At 50.5% G+C, this 22464-nt stretch overlaps 1 protein-coding gene across 1 annotated transcript; it reads right to left on the bottom strand.

The window, feature by feature from the left end:
• Nucleotides 1-16602: 16602 nt before the first annotated feature.
• Nucleotides 16603-21388, bottom strand: rrp7a (ribosomal RNA processing 7 homolog A). Its single transcript, XM_060849494.1, has 7 exons — nt 21309-21388; nt 20995-21134; nt 20080-20205; nt 18473-18596; nt 18000-18097; nt 17465-17663; nt 16603-16730 (listed from the first exon to the last, which is right to left on the bottom strand). Exons 1-7 carry the CDS (start codon nt 21340-21342, stop codon nt 16645-16647), a joined length of 807 nt encoding a protein of 268 aa, XP_060705477.1. The 5' UTR covers nt 21343-21388; the 3' UTR covers nt 16603-16644.
• Between the last annotated feature and the right edge of the window lie 1076 nt (nt 21389-22464).

Here is a 22464-nt window from a genome sequence, read left to right as displayed (position 1 = left end):
CTTCAGAGGGTCGGTGTGGACTTGTTGGGCCGAAGGGCCTGTTTCCACACTGTAGGGGATCTAATCTAATCAGAATGGGTTGGGTGTGGAGCCTCAGTCCATGAAAAAGAAGAGGTAATGGGGCAAGTCAGCTCGGGGCAGGGTCACTTGGGAAGATTAGGGTTTGGGTGTTTCACTGGGTTTGACCTGTGCGAGTAAATTGGAACACTCAAACAAGACACCACCCGTATGATTGACCAAATAGTCTTCCACCTTTCATATGAGGTAGACAAGTGGAGGCTGGGAGAACACAGCAAACCAGGCAGCATCAGGGGATTGAGGGGCCGACGTTTTAAGTGTAACCCTTCAGAGCTGCAGATAAAGGGGTTGCAGGGGCAGGGTGGTGAAGTGTGGATAGGTGGATGGTACAATGGGAGGAATGAATCTGGTAGGTGGCTGGGAAGGGAGGTTATTACAGACCCGGCTGCGACAGACAGTCGCCCAAGACTGGAATCGAACCTGGGTGCTGTGAGCCATTCCCTAAGTTTACGTTCGGTCTCCCCAGTGTAGGGAAGATCACATCGGGAGCACCTGATGCAGTAAACTAGGTTGGAGGGGAGGCAATCCGGAAGGACTGTTGGGGGCCTTGGATGGAGCTGAGGTGGGTGGTGTACTGGTAGGTTTTGCATCTTTTCAACTTGTAAGGGAGATTCTCCCAGCCTCCTGCTTGTCTACCGTGGATTCCAACATCTGCTGTTTTCATGTGAGATCCACAATTCTGTATGCAACTATCAATGCCATTGATGGCCTGCGAGTGAGAAAATTAAAGATAGTGGCTGCAGAGATAGTCAATGCATTATTATTGATCGTTTTTTATTTCAAAAATATACTTTATTCATAAAAATATCTTTATACAAATGCAGAGTCACTAAAGCAATTCTGTTCTGTACATTAACATATCAAGGAACAAACAATGGAGCTTGACTCGAAGAAACAAAATGCATTTTTTACATGTATAAGACTCCTGTATAATTACACATATTTGCGACACTAGGGAGATACAGTTATACTATTTTTTAAAATATATACTTTATTCATAAGGAATATTTAGACTCATGCACAGTCACTGAAGCAGTTTGGTTCTGTAGTGTAGCATGTCAAGGAAATAAAAACATTGGAGTCTGACTCTATCCATCAAACCAAAGACTCCTCTTATACATACAGGACTGTATTTGCATGGATTTGAGGCACTGGGAGGGTCCGATAACTGAACAGACCCCCGTTTCCCTTCAGCAGGAAGCTCTCAGACAGGGGTCTTTCCCCACTGCCCCTTGGCAGCAGCTGCCCCAAGCTTCAGTGCGCCCCTCAGCACGTAGTCCTGGGCCTTGGAAGGTGTCAGTCTGTAACACTTGGTCAGGGTCAGCTCCTTGCTCTGGAAGACCAACACGTTTCGGGCAGATCAAAGAGCGTCTCTCCCTGAGTTGATGGTCCTCCAGGCGCAGTCGGTGTTTGTCTCGGTGTGTGTCCCGGGGAACAGGCCGTAGAGCACAGAGTCCCGCCTCACGGAGCTGCTCGGGACGAACCTCGACACAACCCACTGCATCTCTCTCCAGACTTCCTTCACAAAGGCCCATTCCACAAGGAGATGTGTGACAGTCTCTACACACACACCCCCCTCCCCCCACAGCCGCTTCGAGGGCAGCGTGCACGGGCACAGACCGACCGGGCGTACATGAAGGATCTGACAGGCAGTGCCCTTCTCCCCACCAGCCGAGCGATGTCCTGGGGCTTGTTGGGAAGTTCTGGTGATGGGACATTCTGCCGAATGACTTTGACAGTCTGCCCAGGGAACAACCCAACAGGATCCACCCTCTCCTTTTCCCGAAGGGTCTCGAGGACACTACGTGCTGACCACTTCCTGATGGATGTGGGACAAAAGGGGGTTTCTTTTTGTAGGTTTCTCTACGAGGGACAGGTGATATGGAAGGGTGCATTTACTCGGAGCATTCTGCGGCAGTGAGGCCAGGCCCATTCTTCCCAACACCGGGGACAGGTAGAGCCTCGGGATGTAGTGACACTCCGTGTTTGCGTATTGAGGGTCTACACACAGCTTGATGCAGCCCACACAAAGGTGGGCATCAGGATGAGGGTGGCGTTGGGCTACGTCCCACCTCCCCACCACCTGCTCCTTATCCAGAGTTTTGTACAAAATGTGTCTGTGGACACAATCCATCTCAGACCTCCAGATGAAGTGTGAAATGGCTTAGGCGATTCCCCTGGCACTGTTTTGGGGAACATGTTGGACTGGCATCACATGCAACAACAGAGAGAGTGCCCCTGACCTAATGAGCAGGTTTTTACCCACAATGTCGAGGGAGCAGTCTCCCAAAAGACCAGTTTCTGCCTCTCCTTTGCAAAACACTCCTCCCAAGATTTTATGCACAGCCCTACCACTCTGAATCATATTCCCAGCACCTTTAGGTAATCGGTCTTGAAAGGATAGGGAATGAAGGATCAGTCATCCCAGTTCCCAATGGACATGGCCTTGCTTCTGAAGCCAGTTCAAACTGGTCACAGGTGCTCATGACTCTGTGCACAGATAGCAAATCTGAGCAGAAAACGGCGACGTCATCCATGTACAGGGAGGTCTTAACCTGTAGGCCCCCGCTGCCAGGAATAGTCACCCCTCTCAGGCTCACATCCTTCCTGATGGACTCAGCAAATGGCTCTATGCAGCACACAAACAAGGCAGGAGAGAGAGGGCGGCCCTGCCTGACTCCGGATCCGATCGGGACGCTTTCTGATTCCCACCCATTGATTGTGACTGTGCTAACTGTGTTGGTGTAGAGCAGTCAAATCCAACTGCAGATTCCCTCCCCAAAGCCCATTTTGGAGAACACATCCTCCCCGTTGGTGTGTGATATCCGAGCAAAGGCCTTCTCCTGGTGAGGCAAGCACCTGTGATGGACAAGGTGATCATATCCATGAGGCTCTCTGAGAGCGCCCTGCCTGCTACAACGTGGGTTTGGTTGGGGTGAATCACTGGTCTTAGGGCAGACCTGACCCTGTTGGTGATGACCTTAGACAGGGTTTTGTAATCTGCGTTCAGCAATGAGATTGGTCGCCAATTTTTAATTTCCTCTCTCTCCCCCTCCCGCTTGTAGATGAGGGTGATGATACCTTTCCTCATGGATTCACTCATGGTACCTACCAGGAACATACTGTCACACACCTCCAGCAGGTCCTGGCCAATCACGTCCCACAGAGCTGAATACAACATGGCCGACAGGCCAGCCTTCAGTCTGGCATTCACTCTAATCTTCCAGAATTCCCGGAGTCTCCCGGCCCATTGCAAACCATGAGTCGGTTTTCAAGGTGGGGCAATAGAGACATCGATAGGTCAGTTATACTCACATCTGTTTTTAAGGATATAACAGGACATGTGAAAACACAATCTCAGTTAGAATCATGGTGGTTTAATAAAACCATTCCTGATGAAGGGCTTATGCTCGAAACGTCGAATTCCCTATTCCTGAGATGCTGCCTGGCCTGCTGTGCTTTGACCAGCAACACATTTTCAGCTGTGATCTCCAGCATCTGCAGACCTCATTTTTTACTCGGTTTAATAAAAGAGAAATCACTACTGCAGTTAGGTACGGGGAAAAGGCAAAAAAACTTACAGGACAGTCAGTGTTTCTGTTCACTTTGAAGAGAGGACAAAAAGTAAAAGAGAAATCACATTTGGTAAGATTGGAATGAGCATTTATTGATGAATAATAATAATAATAATAAGTAAGTTGGATGAAAGGTTGTAATCTTAGGTAACATTCTTCATGCTCACTAAATCACCAATTTTCGTGTCATCCCCAAACTTACTAACCATGCTTCCTAAATTCTCCTCTGAATTGTTTATGTAAATAACAAATTATTGCCCTGGAGAAGGTGGGCTTGATGTCTTCTTGAACTGCTTGAGTCCCTTTGGTGGAGGACATCATACTGTCGAACATAATGGTCTCACTCCTCAGTTAGCTTTCAGAAAGCTTTTGATAAAGTCCCACACAGGAGGTTAGTGAGCAATAGGGCGCATGGTATTGGGGACAAAGTATGAGATTGGATTGAAAATTGGTTGGCTGATAGGAAACAAAAGGTAGTGATAAACGGCTCCATTTCGGAATGGCAGGCAGTGACCAGTGGGGTACCGCAGGGATCAGTACTGGGACCGCAGCTTTTTACAATATATGTTAATGATATAGAAGATGGTATCAGCAATAACATTAGCAAATTTGCTGATGATACAAAGCTGGGTGGCAGGGTGAAATGTGATGAAGATATTAGGAGATTACAGGGTGACCTGGACAAGTTAGGTGAGTGGACAGATGCATGGCAGATGCAGTTTAATGTGGATAAATGTGTGGTTATCCACTTTGGTGGCAAGAGCAGGAAGGCAGATTACTACCTAAATGGAATTAATTTAGGTAAAGGGGCAGTACAGAGAGATCTGGGTGTTCTTGTACACCCGTCAATGAAGGCAAGCATGCAGGTACAGCAGGTAGTGAAGAAGGCTAATAGCATGCTGGCCTTCATAACAACAGGGATTGAGTATAGAAGCAAAGAGGTTCTTCTGCAGCTGTACAGGGCCCTGGTGAGACCACACCTGGAATATTGTGTGCAGTTCTGGTCTCCAAATTTGAGGAAAGACATTCTGGCTATTGAGGGAGTGCAGCGTAGGTTCATGGGGCCAATTCCTGGAATGGAGGGATTACCTTACACTGAAAGACTGAAGCGACTGGGCTTGTATACCCTTGGGTTTAGAAGACTGAGAGGGGATCTGATTGAGACATATAAGATTATGAAAACATTGGACACTCTGGCAGCAGGAAACATGTTTCCGCTGATGGGTGAGTGCCGAACCAGAGGACACAGCTTAAAAATACGGGGTAGACCACTTAGGACAGAGATGAGGAGAAACTTCTTCACCCAGAGAGTGGTGGCTGTGTGGAATGCTCTGCCCCAGAATCCAGTCTCTGGATTCATTTAAGAAAGAGTTGGATAGAGCTCTCAAGGATAGTGGAATCAAGGGTTATGGAGATAAGGCAGGAACAGGATACTGATTAAGGATGATCAGCCATGATCATATTGAATGGTGGTGCTGGCTGCAAGGGCTGAATGGCCTACTCCTGCACCTATTGTCCATTGTCTATTGTCTTAGCACATCCCCCTTGCAGCAGGGCACCAGGCGCCCATTCTGTTCTTCCTGTCATCTCATCTCCCGACTTAAAAACTCTGAAACCGTTCTTCCTGAGAATTTTACCCTTCTTGCAGGAAGGCATTGTCAGGCAGTTGTCATTGATGTGGCTTGGCTAGGGTTGTGTCAAATCCTGGAGTGAGGGGAACAGTTTATAGAGACTTGCAGCAGACATAAGGAATGTCTTGATGTGTGAAGAACAAAAGAATGGTGAGGAGGAGGAGGAGTGACTAGAAGGAGACTTGCACATGGTGGAGGTATTAATCCAATACTTATCTTTACCAGGGAGACATATGCTGCCTCCAGTGTGTAATCAGGCCATTTGGCCCATTGAGTCTGCGCTGACCCTCCAAGGGTTTAGATTAGAGTGGTGTTGGAAAAGCACAGCAGGTCAGGCAGCATCCGAGGAGCAGGAAAATCGACATTTCAGGCAAAAGCCCTTCATCAGGAATGGAGGCAGGAAGCCTCCGGGATGGAGACATAAATGGTGGGGAAGAGAGGTGGGGCTGGGGAGAAGGTAGCAAAGAGTACAATAGGTGAGTGGGGGTGGGGGTGGAGGTGGGGGTGGGGATGGATGCGATAGGTCAGAGAGGAGGGTAGAGTGGATAGGTGGGAAGGGAGATTGGTAGGTAGGACAGGTCATGGGGACAGTGCTGAGCTGGAAGGTTGGAATTGGGGGGAGGGGAAATGAGGAAACTGGTGAAGTCCACATTGATACCCTGGGGTTGAAGTGTTCCCAGGTGGAAGATGAGGCATTCGATCCTCATTGAACCAACTGACCCTCCAAGTATGCTATCCAGAACCACCCCCTACCCTGTAACTCTCCAGTTCCTGTAGTTAATCCACCTAGCCTGTACTTCCCTGGACACAGTGGGCAATTTAGCATGGCTACCACACCTAACCTGCACATGTTTGGACTGTGGGAGGAAACCTATGCAGAAACGAGAAGAATGTGCAAACTCCACACAGATTTTTTTTATTTCAAAAATATACTTATCCATAAAAATATTTTGATAATCTGTACAGTCGGTCAGTGCGTCAACATCTTTGCAATCAGAGATCGAGTAATCATTCATATATACAGGTCTGTGCGTACTATCCAGATGTTTAGCAGGGGGGTCAGCGGAGTACCCTTACTGCGTGGGCCCCCGGTTCTTCTTTAGACAGGCAGGCGTTACACGGTGGTCTTTCCCCACCGCGCCTTGGCGGCAGCTGCCCCAAGCTTCAGCGCGTCCCTCAACACGTAGTCCTGGACCTTGGAATGTGCCAGTCTCCAACACTCAGTCGGGGTCAACTCCTTCAGCTGGAAGATCAACAGGTTTCGGACCACCCAGAGAGCGTCCTTCACCGAGTTGATGATCCTCCAGGCACAGTTGATGTTCGCCTCGGTGTGCGTCCCTGGGAACAGGCCGTAGAGCACGGAGTCCCACGTCACGGTGCTGCTCGGGACGAACCTCAACAAACACCACTGCATTACTCTCCAGACTTCCTCTGCATAGGCACATTCCAGAAGGAGGTATGGGACAGTCTCGTCCCCCCCGCAGCCGCTTTGAGGGCAGTGTGCTGGTCTGGCTTGGAAGCCGCCTCCCTGGCACTGTGAGGCAGCAGAGCAAGCCACTGTGTCGGCCCCATGGTGAAAGAGCCAGCAGTTCAGTCAGTGTGGGTGTTAAACATCGACTGGGGGAGGCAGCGAGGGAGCTCATGACTGGCCGCTCCATCGAACATGGAACATTCCAGCACAGTACTGGCCTTTCGGCCCTCGATGTTGTACCGACCTGTGAAACCAATCTAAAGCCCATCTAAACAACACTGTTCCATTTTCACCCACATGTTTATCCATTTAAACGCTCTTAACGTTCATGATTATACTATTATTGCAGGCAGGGCATTCTACGCCCCTGCTACACTGTGTAAAGAATCTACCTCGAATATCTGTCCTATATCTATCACCCCTCAATTTAAAGCTACATTTTCTCGTGCTAGATATCACCATCCGAGGAAAAAGGCTCTCACTGTCCACCCTATCTAACCCCCTGATTAGCTTGTATGTCTCAATTAAGTTTCCTCCCAACCTTCTCTCTAACGAAAACAGCCTCAAGTCCCTCAGCCTTTCCTCATAAGACCTTCCCTCCATATCAGGCATCTCGAGATGATTATAAATCCTATCTCTTATAATCCTTTCCAACACTTTACCCACAACCGAAGTAAGGCTCACTGGTTTATAATTCTCAGGGTTGTCTCTCCTCCCCTTCTTGAACAAGGGCACAACATTTGCTATCCTCCAGTCTTCTGGCACCATTCTTGTAGACAATGATGACATATAGATCAAAGCCAATGGTTCTGCAATCTCCTCCCTGGCTTCCCAGAGAATCCAAGGATAAATCCCATGCGACCCAGGGAACTTGCCTATTTTCACACTTTCCAGAATTGCTAACACCTCCTGCTTGTGAACCTCAATCCTGTCTAGTCTAGTCGCCTGTATCTCAGTATTCTCCTCGACAACATTGTTTTTTTCCTGTGTGAATACTGACAAAAAAATATTCATTTAGCACCACTCCTATCTCTTTGAACTCCACGCACAACTTCCCACTACTGTCCTCGACTGGCCCTAATCTTACCCTGGTCATTCCTTTATTCCTGATATACCTATAGAAAGCTTTAGGATTTTCCTTGATCCTATCTGCCAACAAATTCTCATGTCCCCTCCTGGCTCTTTTTAGCTCTTTCTTTAGGTCTTTCCTGGCTAACTTGTAACTCTCAAGTGCCCAACCTGAGCCTTCACATCTCATCTTTACAAGAAGAGGAAGCCTCCTCCTTCCTCTTTACAAGAGATTCAACTTGCTTAGTAAACCATGGATCCTTCGCTCAACCACTTCCACCCTGCCTGACAGGTACATACTTATGAAGGACATGCAGTAGCTGTTCCTTGAACAAGCCTCACATTTCAATTGTGCCCATCCCCTGCAGTTCCCTTCCCCATCCTGTGCATCCTAAATCTTGCCTAATTGCATCACAATTGCCTTGCCCCCAGCTATAACTCTTGCCCTGCGGTATACACCTGTCCCTTTCCATCACAAAAGTAAACATAACCAAATTCTGGTCACTCTCACTACCTCCAAACTAACACCTGGCTGGCTCATTACCCAGTACCAAATCCAATCTGGCCTCGCCTCTTGTTGGCCTGTCTATGTACTGTGTCAGAGAACCCTCCTGCAAACATTGGACAAAAACTGACCCATCTAAGGTACTTGAACTATAGCGTTTCAGTCAATATTGGGGAAGTTAAAGTCCCCCATAACTATCGTCACTCTCACTCCTATCGAGAATCATCTTTGCTATCCTTTTCTCTACATCTCTGGAACTGTTCAGAAGCCTATAGAAAACTCCCAACAGGGTGATCTCTCCTTTTCTCTTTCTAATCTCAACCCATATTACCGCAGTAGATGAGTCCCCAAACGTCCTTTCTGCAAAAACTGTCCTTGACTAACAATGCCACACCTCCCCCTCTTTTACCACCTTCCCTGATCATACTGAAACACCTAAACCCCGGAACCTGCAATAACCATTCCTGTCCCTGCTCTATCCATGTCTCGGAAACGGCCACAACATCAAAGGCCCAGGTACCAACCCACGCTGCAAGTTCACCCACCTTATTCCGGATACCTCATCTTCCACCTAGGAACCCTCCAACCACAAGGGATAAACTCAGATTTCTCCAGTTTCCTCATTTCCCCTCCTCCCACCTTGTCTCAGTCCTAACCCTCGAATTCAGCATCACCTTCCTAATGTGCAATCTTCTTCCTCACCTCTCCCCCCACCCCCCACTCCGGCCTATCACCCTCACCTTGACCTCCTTCCACCTATCGCATTTCCAACACCCCTCCCCCAAGTCCCTCCTCCCTACCTTTTATCTTAGCCTGCTGGACACACTTTCCTCATTCCTGAAGATGGGCTCATGCCCGAAACGTCGACTCTCCTGTTCCTCGGATGCTGCCTGACCTGCTGCGCTTTTCCAGCAACACATTTCCAGCTCTGATCTCCAGCACTTTCTCCTTACTCCGGATGCTCCTGGCTTGGAAGTAGACAAACTTCAAACCACCTTCCTGCCTGCTGATACACTCCTGTGACCTTGAAACTTTATTCATGACCTCACTACTCTCAACCTCTTGTGCACTGGAGCTACAATGCCGGTTCCCATCCCCCTGCTCAATGAGCTTAAATCCACCCGAACAGCATTAACAAATTCCGCCCCCCCGCAAGACATTGGTACCCCTCTCGTTCAGGTTCGGGTTCATGGCTGAGCACATAACAAGAAGCATGAACTTTATTTTTCTGCTTTTATATTCTATATTTTGGTTTCTCATTCTGTGTTTTAAGGTGCCGCTGGAGAGTGGCAATACTTTTCACAGCGTTTTGTAACAAACTGACAACAAATAACTCAAATCACAAACCTTATTGTCCCCCACTCAACCTGCCTATATCTCCTTTCAGATTCTCTTATGTTTTCATAACTTGTTTTTGCTATTTCTGTGTCTTCAGTAAGTTTGGCTCCAACACTCTGTTCCCAGTGATGGACACCAAGGCTTGAGAGTCCTTCCATTCGTCAAAATTGTTCCTTGGTCCATCTGAAACGTGTTGGTCTTCCAGGGCAAAGATTTGACTTTGACCGAATGCTGCAGATGAGCACATTCCAAGGGAACGGACGGGTCTCGTGTGTTAGGAGAAAGTGAGGACTGCAGATTCGAGTTGAGAGTGTGGTGCTGGAAAAGCACCAAATGGCCTTACTTCCACTCCTATGTCTTACGGTCAGGCAGCATCCGGGGAGCAGGAAAATCGACATTTCGGGGGAAAAGCCCTTCTTCAGGAATGACGCTGGGAGCATCAGGGGCAGAGAGATAGATGGGAGGGGCTGGAGCTGAGGGGGAGGTAGCTGAGAGTGTGATAGGTGGATGGAGGTGAGGGTAATGGTGATAGGTCAGAGAGGAGGGTTGAGTGGATAGGTGGGAAGGGAGATTGGCAGGTAGGGCGGGTCATGGGGACAGTGCTGAGCTGGAAGGTTGGAACTGGGGTAAGGTGGGAGAGGGGAAATGAGGAAACTGGTGAAATCCATATTAATGCCATGGGGTTGGAGGGTCCCGAGATGGAAGATGTGGGATTCTTCCTCCAGGCATCAGGTAGTAAGGGAGTGGTGATGGAGGAGGCCCAGGACCTGCATGTTCTTGGCAGAGTGGGAGGGGGAGAGTTGAAGTGTTTAGCCACGGGGCGGTGGGGTTGGTTGGTGTGAGTGTCCTGGAGATGTTCTCTGAAGTGCTCTGTGAGGAGGCTTCCTGTCTCCCCAGTGTAGAGGAGACAGCATTGGGTGCAACGGATACAATAAATTACCCTACAATAAATTGGGAGTGCAGGTGCAACTTTGATGGATGTGGAAGGCTCCTTTGAGGCCTTGGATGGAGGTGAGGGAGGAGGTGTGGGCGCAGGTTTTGCAATTCCTGTGGTAACAGGGGAAGGTGAGTTGGTGGGGGACGTGGACCTGACGAGGGAGTCACAGAGGGAACGGCCATTACGGAAAGCGGAGAGGGGTGGGGACGGAAATATATCTATGGTGGTGGGGTCCATTTGTGAGTGACAGAAATGGTGGAGGATGATGCGATGTATACGGAGGTTGGTGAGATGAAAGGTGAGGACCAGCGGGGTTCTGTCATTGTTACAGTTGGAGAGGTGGGGGCTGAGATGTTGGTGTTGTCAAAATTGAATAAATAATCTTTCAAGTTTACAAGAAACATCTTGAAACACCATCGCCCTAACAGGAAGGCTGAGGCAATAAACAAAGATCTGTGGATGCTGAAGAGCTGAAACAAAAAACAGAACGCGTTGGAGAAACTCAGCAGGTCTGGCAGTATCCAGAGAGAAACAGAGTTCACATTTCAAGTCCTTCATCACAACTGTGGAAGACTGAGGCCCTCTGTTGGGCTGATCTGGTAATACCTGTACGCAGCCTACACAGGACAACGTTAAAAATCACACAACACCAGGTTATAATCCTACAGGTTCAATTGGAAGCACACTGGCTTTTGGAGCAACAATCCTTTTATCACCTGATGAAGGAGCGTCACTCCAAAAGCTAATGCTTCCAATTAAACCTGTTGGACTATAACCTGATGTTGTGTGATTATTAACTTTGTCCACCCCAGTCCAACACCGGCATCTCCAAATCATCACACAGGACATGGTCACCTACTGGAAGTAAATGGAATTGCAGCAGTTTCCACCTGAGAAACCCCACCAACCTCATTCATAGACATCCTCTTCATTCTTGATAATTCCAGCGTTCCCATCTTCACAACCCAGCCAGCAGAGTTTGTCCTACAGCAGGTTGAAGCTCCCTGTGTGTAACCATGCCATCTCCTCATCCATCTTGCATTTTCATAGGAGCCCTCTAGTGTGGGAGCAGGCCATTCGAGTCCACAATGACCTTCATAAGAGCATCCCACTCCTACCCTATCCCCTGTAACCCTGCATTTCCCATGGTCGATCCACCCAACCTGCACATCTTTGGACTGTGGGAGGAAACCCAAATAGACATGAGGAGAATGTACCAACTCCACACAGTGACCCAAGGGTAGATTCGAACCCAGGTCTCTAGTGCTAAGGCAGCAGTGCTAACCACTGAGCCACGGTTATAACAGAATGGCCTGTATTCTTGGTGCAGTCCAACCAAACCCTTACATAATTTCATAAACCTCTATAAGGTCACCCCTCAGCCTCCTACGCTCCAGGGAAAACAGCCCCAGCCTGTTCAGCCTCTCCCTGTAGTTCAGATCCTCCAACCCTGGCAACATCCTTGTAAATCTTTTCTGAACCCTTTCAAGTTTCACACCATCTTTCCTATAGGAAGGAGACCAGAATTGCACGCAATATTCCAACAGTGGCCTAACCAATGTCCTGTACTGCTGTAACATGATCTCCCAACTCCTGTACTCAATACTCTGACCAATAAAGGAAAGCATACCAAATGCCTTCTTCACTATCCTATCTACCTGTGACTCCACTTTCAAGGAGCTATGAACCTGCACTTCAAGGTCTCTTTGTTCAGCAACACTCCCTAGGACCTTATCATTAGGTGTATAAGTCCTGCTAAGATTTGCTTTTCCAAAATGCAGCACCTCGCATTTATCTGAATTAAACTCCATCTGCCACTTCTCAGTCCATTGGCCCATCTGGTCCAGATCCTGTTGTAATCTGAGGTAACCCTCTTCGCTGTCCACTCCACCTCCAATTTTGGTGTCATCTGCAAACTTACTAACTGTATCTCTTATGCTCGCATCCAAATCATTTATGTAAATGACAAAAAGTAGAGGGCCCAGCACCGATTCTTGTGGCACTCCACTGGTCACAGGCCTCCAGTCTGAAAAACAACCCTCCATCACCACCCTCTGTCTTCTACCTTTGAGCCAGTTCTGTATCCAAATGGCTAGTTCTCCCTGTATTCCATGAGATCTAACCTTTCTAATCAGTCTCCCATGGGGAACCTTGTCGAACACATTATTGAAGTCCATATGGATCACATCAACCACTCTCCTCTCATCAATCTTCTTTGTTACTTCTTCAAAAAACTCAATCAAGTTGTGAGACATGATTTCCCACACACAAAGCCATGTTGACCATTCCTAATCAGTCCTTGCCTTTCCAAATTAATGTCCATCCTGTCCCTCAGGATTCCCTCCAACAACTTGCCCACCACCGAGGTCAGACTCCCTGGTCTGTAGTTTCCTGGCTTGTCCTTACCACCCTTAAACAGTGGCACCACATTTGCCAACCTCCAGTCTTCCGGCACCTCACCTGTGACTATCGATGATACAAATATCTCAACAAGAGGCCCAGCAATCACTTCTCTAGCTTCCCACAGAGTTCTCGGGTACACCTGATCAGGTCCTGGGGATTTATCCACCTTTACCCGTTTCAAGACATCCAGCACTTCCTCCTCTGTAATATAGACATTCTTCAAGATGTCACCATCTATTTCCCTACAGTCTATATCTTCCATATCCTTTTCCACAGTAAATACGGATGAAAAATATTCATTTAGTATCTCCCCCATTTTCTGTGGCTCCACACAAAGGCTGCCTTGCTGATCTTTGAGGGGCCCTATTCTGTCCCTAGTTACCTTTTTGTCCTTAATGTATTTGTAAAAACTATTCTATTGCCAAAACTATCTCATGTCCCCATTTTGCCCTTCTGATTTCCCTCTTAAGTATACTCCTACTTCCTTTATACTCTTCTAAGGATTCACTTGATCTGTCTATACCTTACATATGCTTCCTTCTTTTTCTTAACCAAACCCTCAATTTCTTGAGTCATCCAGCATTCTCTGGGTTATCGTTATCTCATTTCTGAAGGCTTCCCATTTTCCAGCCGTCCCTTTACCTGTGAACATCTGCCCCCAATCAGCTTTCAAAAGTTCTTGCCTAATACCGTCAAAATTGGCCTTTCTCCAATTTAGAACTTCAACTTTTAGATCTGGTCTATCCTTTTCCATCACTATTTTAAATCTAATAGAATAATGGTCGCTGGCCCCAAAGTGCTCCCCCACTGACACCTCAGTCACCTGCCCTGCCTTATTTCCCAAGAGCAGGTCAAGTTTTGCACCTTCTCTAGTAGGTACATTCACATACTGAATCAGAAAATTGTCTCGTACGCACTTAACAAATTCCTCTCCATCTAAACCTTTAACACGATGTTATACTCACAAAACTCCCAAGTTTGTCAAACACTTACAATTCAGAAATCTATGCTGACTAACTGCTCAATCAGATTCTAATATTTCCTCTTGTTCTGATGAAAGGCTGATAGCTCTGCAGTTCATTTCCTGTCACACTCTTTTCTTAAGTACAGGAGGGACATGCTCCCTTCCAATCTTTAGGAAGTACTCCAGAATCTGTGAAACTTTGGAAGATAGAGGTTGCATTGGTGACTTCTCTATAGCCACCTCCTTCAACATTCTAGGGTGAAGGCCATTAGATCCAGGGTCTTGAATAGATATCTTTGCAGCATCCTTGAACATGGGGGAAGTCCAAAACTGGAGAATTGCTAATGTCCCCTTGTTTAAGAAGGGTAGTAAGGATAATCTAGGTAATTATAAACTGGTAAGCCTGAGGTAAGTGGTAGGGAAGCTGCTGGAGAAGATACTGAGGGATAGCATCTATTCCAATTTGGAAGAAAACGGGGCTGATCAGTGATAGGCAACATGGTTTTGTGCAGGGAAGGTCATGTCTTACAAATCTAATAGAATTCTTTGAGGAGGTGACAAAGTTGATTGATGGGGGAAGGGCTATAGCTGTCAGATACATGGACTTTAGTAAGGCGTTTGATAAGGTTTCCCATGCTAGGCTGATGGAGAAGGTGAAGTCACATGGGGTCCAGGGTGTACGAGCTGGATGGATAGAGAACTGCTCCGTCAACGGGGGACAGAGGAGTAGTAGAAGGGAATTTCTCAAAATGGAGGCCTGTGACCAGTGGTGTCCCACAGGGATCCCTGTTGTGGATCTGGAGGAAGGTATTGGTGGCCTGATTAGCAAGTTTTCAGATGACACGAACTTTGGTGGAGTAGCAGATAGTGAAGGGTCTGTCAGAGAATGCAGGAGAATATAGATAGATTGGAGAGTTGGGCAGAGAAATGGCAGATGGAGTTCAATCCGGGCAAATGGGAGGTGATGCATTTTGGTAGATCCAATTCAAGAGTGCATTATACAGTAAATGGAAATCCCCTGGGAAAACTGATGTACAGGGAGATCTCGGTATTCAGGTCTATTGTTTCCTGAAGTGGCAACTCAGGTCAGTAAAGTGGTCAAGGCAGCATAAGGCATGTTTTCCTTCATCGGACAGGATATTCAGTACATGAGTTGGCAGGTCATGTTACAGTTGTATAGGACTTTGATTTGGCTGCATTTGGAATCCTGCGTACAGTTCTGGTCGCCACCTTACCAAAAGGATGTGGGTGCGTTGGAGACGGTGCAGAGGAGATTCACCAAGATGTTCCCTGGTATGCAGGGCGCTAGCTATGAAGAGAGGTTGAATGGGATTACTTTCATTGGAAAGACGGAGGTTGAGGGAGGGGGGGGGAAACCTGACTGAGATCTACAAAATCATGAGAGGTTTGGCAAGGGTGGATAGCAAGACACTTCTTCACAGAGGGGGGGGACTCAATTATTAGGGGTCATGAGTTCAAAGTGAGAGGGGCAATATTTAGAGGAGATATGCGTGGAAAATTCACACAGAGGGTGGTGGGGACCTGGAACGTGTTGCCAGCAGTGGTGTAGAGTCATGTAAGATGTATCTAGACAAATACATAAATGGACAGGGAGCAGAGGGATACAGATCCTTAGAAAATAGGCGACAGATTTAGACAGAGGATCTGGATCAGCACAGGTTTGGAGGGCTGTTCCTGTGCTGTAATGTTCTTAGTTCTTTGCAACCTCATTAACCTCTCCAGCACTATCTGCTCATTAATACCAATTTCCTCCATCTCCTCATTCGCCCTCGTCACTTGGTTCTCTAATTCTTGGAGATTTCTTAGATCCTGTTCAGTGATAAACAAACAATCACCTCTGCACTGAAATGACCAGAATGGTACAAAATTTAAGAAATTACTGGATTTATTTATAACAAAAATTCTTGGGGATTCTAAACCATATCTTGGAACAAAAAGCTGAAACATTCAGAATACACAATGTGAACAGGAAAACATTTCAATCTGCAGGAGACAGACAACTCCCATTCCAAATAAAAGGGAATTGAAATCAATCCAAGACCATTTTGATTCCAGCTCCTGCTGTCAGGTTGACTGTTAGTCGACTGAAGAATGTGACCATTTGCAGCAATGTGGACCATCCCCACAGACACACCGTCCCACTGGCAGCTGTCCAGAGGGTGTGGAACAGGATGACTGTCACCATGGAATATACAAGGCTGGTGGCTGCCCGGCGAGTCACACTGCTCCAGGGCCCTTAACCCAGAGAGTGTATGAAGCCCCAGTCTATCCCCCCCTGCCCTGAGTTTTCTTCAGCTGAGAGCAGACTCAGGGATACCATGTTCAGAAACACAGCCAACAAGGCCCCCCCCCCCCCCCACCCCCCCCCACCCCCCACCCCCCCCCACCCCCCACCCCCCACCCCCCCCCCCACCCCCCACCCCACCCCCCACCCCCCACCCCCCCCCCCACCCCCCACCCCCCCCCCCACCCCACCCCCCACCCCCCACCCCCCCCCCCCCCCCCCACCCCCCCCCCACCCCCCACCCCCCCCCCACCCCCCACCCCCCCCCCCACCCCCACCCCCCCCCCCCCCCCCCCCACCCCACCCCCACCCCCCCACCCACCCCTTTCCCACCCCAACTATGGCAGGCTCGGATAGGATGCGGGACCTTCAATAGGGTTTGAATTTGCGCTGGGCTCTCATTAGAGCAATCTTCTGTTTATCCTCCTCAAATCTCCTCCGAAGCTGAGCGATATCTGGGAAGAGAGAACCCCAAAGCAGCACAATCAGGACCAGCCTCCCAGACCAGGCCTGAGAGTGACATCCTCGAACTCACCCACACCCCTGCCTCCAGTCAGACCTCAAACACTCCACCGCACACCCTAATCCCCACCCCCCCCATGGCCCCATTACACCCACACCCGGCCCCAATGCCCCTCAACCCGTGCCAGATACCCCCCTCCCTCTCCACCCCCCCCCCCCCCACCCCCCCCCCGGCACCCTCCCCCATGACCCCTTCGGTGGCAGGAGAAGGGAGTGCCATGAACCCCCGGCGCCCCCAGCCCTCCCCCCACCATGACCCCCTGGCACCCCCAGCCCCCCACTCCCACCATGACCCCCTGCCACTCCCTGCCCTCCCCCTCCCACCATGACCCCCTGCCACTCCCTCCCCCCGCCAGGACCCCCTGGCACCCACTCCCCACCTGCCAGGACCCCCGGCAACCCCTCACCCCCACCCCATCGCCAGGACCCCTTGGCAACCCCTCGCCAGGACCCCTTGGCACCCCCTCCCCCCCGTCCCCACCGCCAGGACCCCTTGGCACCCCCTCCCCCCCGTCCCCACCCCCAGGACCCCCTGGCACCCCCTCCCCCCCCGTCCCCACCCCCAGGACCCCCTGGCACTCCCTCCCCCCCTCCAGGACCCCCTGGCACCCCCTCCCCCCACCGCCAGGACCCCCTGGCACTCCCCCGCCCCTGGTGAGTGACTCACGTTCCCGTTGGCTCTCTCGGTGCTGCCAGCTGTAGAAGTTGAGCAGCTCTTTCTGAGCCCGTTTCTGTTTCTCCCGTTGGATCAGCCGCAGGTTTCCCGCCTCAGTCCGGGGGATCCCAGGACGCCGGCCTCTCCGGGTCACCTTCACCCAGCCGTCCTCATCGGGCACGCCCTCCTCCACCTCTGCCATCGCCTCCAACTGGGAACAAAGAGCGAGTGACCCGGACCATTCCCCAGCTGGGACTCCGACCCCTAATCGCCAAAACACTGCACCCTCACCCTGCCCACCCCGTCACTGCTACCCCTCACATACACACACGCGCGCACGCCCCACCCCCTCACACACGCACGCACGCCCCACCCCCAAAGAGAGTAGACCCCTACCCATAATCCATTATCTCCTCCCCATCCATTAGACACCCCACAACAGCCCACCCTCCATCGCCTCCAATCAACAGAATCCCCTCCACCTCCACCCAATCCACCAGACCGGCCCTCCCAACACACAACCCAGCGCCCCTTCGTCCCCGGGTACCTTGGCCTGCTCTTGGTCATACTGCTCCATGAACTGATCAATGTCATCCTGGAGTTCCTGGGGGTCAGTGATCCGGGAGCAATAATCCTCTGCCCATCCTGCAGGAGGGAGACACAGTCACTGCTGCCTTCCCATTGGCTGCCTCAAGGTCCAGACTCCCCGTGGGAGCGGTTATACCACCACCTGAGACACCCCCCCACTCACATCATTACCCCCACTGATGCCTCCCCTCTCCCCAGTTAACTGCCGTCCTCCTTCCCCTCAGCACTCCCCCATCAACCCAACTCCCCCCTCCCCCATCAACCCAACTCCCCCCTCCCCCATTCTCTCATCCTCTTCCCTCTCCACTTTTACCTTTCCCTCCTCCCAAATTGTCACCCCCCCACCACCACCACGCTGCCTCTCCCTCTTGCACCGCTCCCCCTCCCTCCAGCTCCTGTCAGCCCCCTCCGGCCTGGGCTGCTCTCACTCACTCTGAAGGCCCGTCCTGAGCGGGTGCTGAGTTGTGTTCAGGACCCAGGGCTCCTGGGTTTTCAGGGACACGGCACGTTTCGCTGCAGCTGAGCTCTTAAACACCACGTAGGCCACTTGGAAACCCTGTGATGGGAAGGGAAGAGGTGGGGTCAGTACAGCAGCTCCCCAGGTCACCAGGCCATGGATCCCAACCTTTCAGCTACCCCACTGTGGCTAGGGACTGCTTCCTACAGGTTACAGGTCGATATCTGGTCAGCATGGACGTGTTGAACTGAACGGTTTATCTCTCTATGACTATAAGTCTAGCTTGCCATTTCAGATCTTGGCTAATCATCTCTTTAATGCCACTTTCCTGCACACTCTCTCAACGTCAGTCATCTGCAGAACCCTGTTGAGTTTTGTCTTGTACCTCCTGGCAGTTCTCCAGGCTGAGAGTTCCAGTCTGGAGTTGACCCGTACATAAGTTGGAACTTAATGTGGGGCATGTCAGATCTGTCACATTACACCTGTGTGATATTGCATTTGTAAGTACAAGCGTTCGTACACTGTGACTTCCATATTCCACAATTAAGCTTCCACGGCCCTCAGAAATTGAGAACCCGCAAGGATTCACCACACTCCAAGTGGAGAAATTCTTCCCTATCTCAGTCTAACACAGTCTGATCCTTGCCCTGAAATTATGTCCCGGGTTCTAGACTCCCTAATCAGGGGAAACATCCTATCTACACCCAACTTTTAAGAATTTTTAAAATTTCATTTTCCTTTTATTCTTCAAAATTCTAGAAAATATGGACTAGTTTCCTTAATCTATCCTGATAATCCATCCTGCCATACCAAGGATTAGATTAGATTACTTACAGTGTGGAAACAGGCCCTTCGGCCCAACAAGTCCACACCGACCCTCTGAAGCGCAACCCACCCATAGCCCTACATTTATCCTTTCACCTAACACTACGGGCAATTTAGCATGGCCAATTCACCTGACCGCACATCTTTGGACTGTGGGAGGAAACCGGAGCACCCGGAGGAAACCCACGCAGACACGGGGAGAAGGTGCAAACTCCACACAGTCAGTCGCCTGAGTCGGGAATTGAACCCGGTCTCTGGCGCTGTGAGGCAGCAGCGCTAACCACTGTGCCACCCACTAATCGAGTGAACCTCCAGTGCACTCACTCAAAAATAAATACGTGCTTTTTTGGCAAAGATGACCAAAGATGCACACAATACTCTAGCTGAATCAGTAGTAAGCTACCTTCAGTATTCAGATTGCCCCAAAATGAAGGCAACATATTATTTACTTAATTGCTTGCTGGTTTTTAGAGATTCGTAGAGACTGGTCACCCAGATCCTTTTGAATATCTGCATTTCTCAACCCCTTCCCATTTAAGAAATATTCTACCTTGTTGCATTTTTTTGTAAAATGAACAACTTATTCACATCCTGTTCCACCTGCCATGCTCTAGCCTAGGCCCCAAATGCACCTCAGCTAATCCTCCAGAGAGAGACTGATTATACGGTTACCCACCATGACCCTGATACCATCCTCTGTAGGGCAGTAAGGGAACAGCAAAGCCTGCATTTGGAGAAGGAGTAAACCCGAAGATACCTGTGCAGGTGGCCCTGAGAAGAATGGTGATTCCTGGGTCTTGGATTTGGAGCTTGGGCCTGGCTTCTCCTGTAGTTCCACTGTGGTGACAGGGCCACACTGTGAAAACAACCTGTGCACACACTCCTGATGGCAACACACACACCGTTATACCAATAGTGCTTAAATAAAATAACAACTGAAAACACTAACCCACTGCAGGTTCAGAAATAACCAGCCGTACAGAGGCTGATCAGCCCAGTGCCCTCATCCCTTCTCCACAACCCCTCCCCATAGTAATCACAGAGACCCTCAAATCAGCAGATAAAAATAAATTAACCACAACTGACCCCTCACCTGAGCCCTGACCCTCATGCTTTGAGCTGAAAATGTGTTGCTGGAAAACCGCAGGTCAGGCAGCATCCAAGGAGCAGGAGATTCGACGTTTCGGGCATAAGCCCTTCATAAGCCCTGATCAGGCCCATGCTGCCTGACCTGCTGCGCTTTTCCAGCAACACATTTTCAGCTCTGATACTCCAGCATCTGCAGTCCTCACTTTCTCCCATCATGTTTTGACCCAAACGTGACATGAGACCTCACCCCAACCTTCACTCCCTGGCTCCTCACCTGACCTTTACTCACTGACCCTCACCGTTGACCTGCAACCCTTGCCCCTGACCCCACACCAATCCTTCATTCCTTTACCACTTGCTCCGTGCCCCATTGGCTGCCCAACTCTCACACCCTAACCCTGATCCCTGACCCATTTTAACCCCTTGCTCCCTGACCCCTCCCTCTGACCTCATGCACCCTGACCCCCTGTCACTGACCCCTCCTATCCTGAATCACCCCCCTGCACTCCCACCCTGACCCCCTGCCCCTCTCTCCCTGCTCGCCCCTCACTCCCACCCTGACCCCTGACCCCTGCCCTCTGACCTGGCTGATGTACGGGGGCAGGTTGAGCACGAACACTGTGCGATCCTGCGGCCGCCGCGGCTCGGCCTCCCGGACCCGGTGCTGTTTGACAAAGAGCTGGCGGCAGCTGGAGCCGCGGGAGGAGACCTGGAGCGGGATCACTGTGGGGGGGGAACAGAGGGGGAGGGGGGGAGGAGACGGGGGGGACAGAGGGGGAGGGGGGGAGGAGACGGGGGGGACAGAGTCACTCACGGGAATACTACAACAACAAACACCTCAGGGAGCGGTAGCGCCAGCGACAAATCCCGTTACCCTCCCCCCGGGGGGGGCTGTACCTGTGAACTCAGCTCCCTCAGGCCGAGCTGCCATGTTGGAGGATGTGCGTCACCGGAAGTGGCTGGGGCCCGACGGCACGTGTCCCGGAAGTGATTGACCCCGCCCCATCAATGTCCTCCTGATCTGATTGGGCGGCGGGGGGGGTGCACGTCATTGGGATGTCTAACCCCAGCCCCTCCCCCAGCCCCGGAGGGGGGCGTGTCTACTCTGTACCTGGGGGTGTGGCCTGTTCACCTGCTCGATAAACTGTTCCACTTTGTCCCATTCCTCTCTTTATTGGTCTCCCAACCCCACCCCTTCCCCCCCACCCTCCCTCCTCCCCTCCCCCCAACCCCACCCTCCCCTCCCTCCTCCCCTCCCCACCCCTTCCCCCTCCCCACCCTCCTCCCCTCCCCACCCCTCCCCTCCCCCCAACCCCACCCCTTCCCCCCTCCCCACCCTTCCCCCCCACCCTTCCCCTCCCCTCCCTCCTCCCCACCCTTCCCCTCCCCCCAACCCCACCCTTCCCCCCCACCCTTCCCTCCGTCCTCCCCACCCCACCCCACCCCTTCCCAATCCAGGAGTTGACTGGGAGCTGCTGAAGACATCAGAAGTTGCTCACCCCCTGTGGGTTCATGATTAAGTCCTGTTAGGCTGATGAATGGTACATATCAATAATCACTCCTGATTTTGACAAACATTTGGAAATAGGACAACCATGGGCAGCACAGTGGTCAGCACTGCTACCTTGCAGCACCAGTTCGATTCCAGTCTCGGGCGACTGTCTGTGTGGAGTTTGCACATTCTCCCCGTGTCTGGGTGGGTTTCCTCCGGGTGCTCCGGTTTCCTCCCACAAACCAAAGATGTGCAGGTCAGGTGAATTGGCCATGCTAAATTGCCCGGAGTGTTAGGTGCATTAGTAGGGAGGTGGGGAATGGGTCTGGATGGGTTACTCTGGAGGGTTGGTGTGGACTTGTTGGGCCGAAGGGCCTGTTTCCACACTGTAGGGAACCTAATCTACTGTAATGTTCCCAGAATGCTCTCAGCCACTACACATTGAATTTGATGTTCACCAACACAAAGACAGACCCACCTTTCTCTTTAATCTCTCCAGCAACAAGGATGGACAATGTCAGAAAAGGAAGGCCCTCCCTTCAGCCAGTCCATCTTAAGGGG

Source organism: Hemiscyllium ocellatum, chromosome 33 (genome assembly GCF_020745735.1).
Source record: "Hemiscyllium ocellatum isolate sHemOce1 chromosome 33, sHemOce1.pat.X.cur, whole genome shotgun sequence".
Lineage (NCBI taxonomy): Eukaryota > Metazoa > Chordata > Chondrichthyes > Orectolobiformes > Hemiscylliidae > Hemiscyllium > Hemiscyllium ocellatum.
Note: the sequence above shows the minus strand (reverse complement) of the source record. Positions and strands in the feature narration are given on the sequence as shown.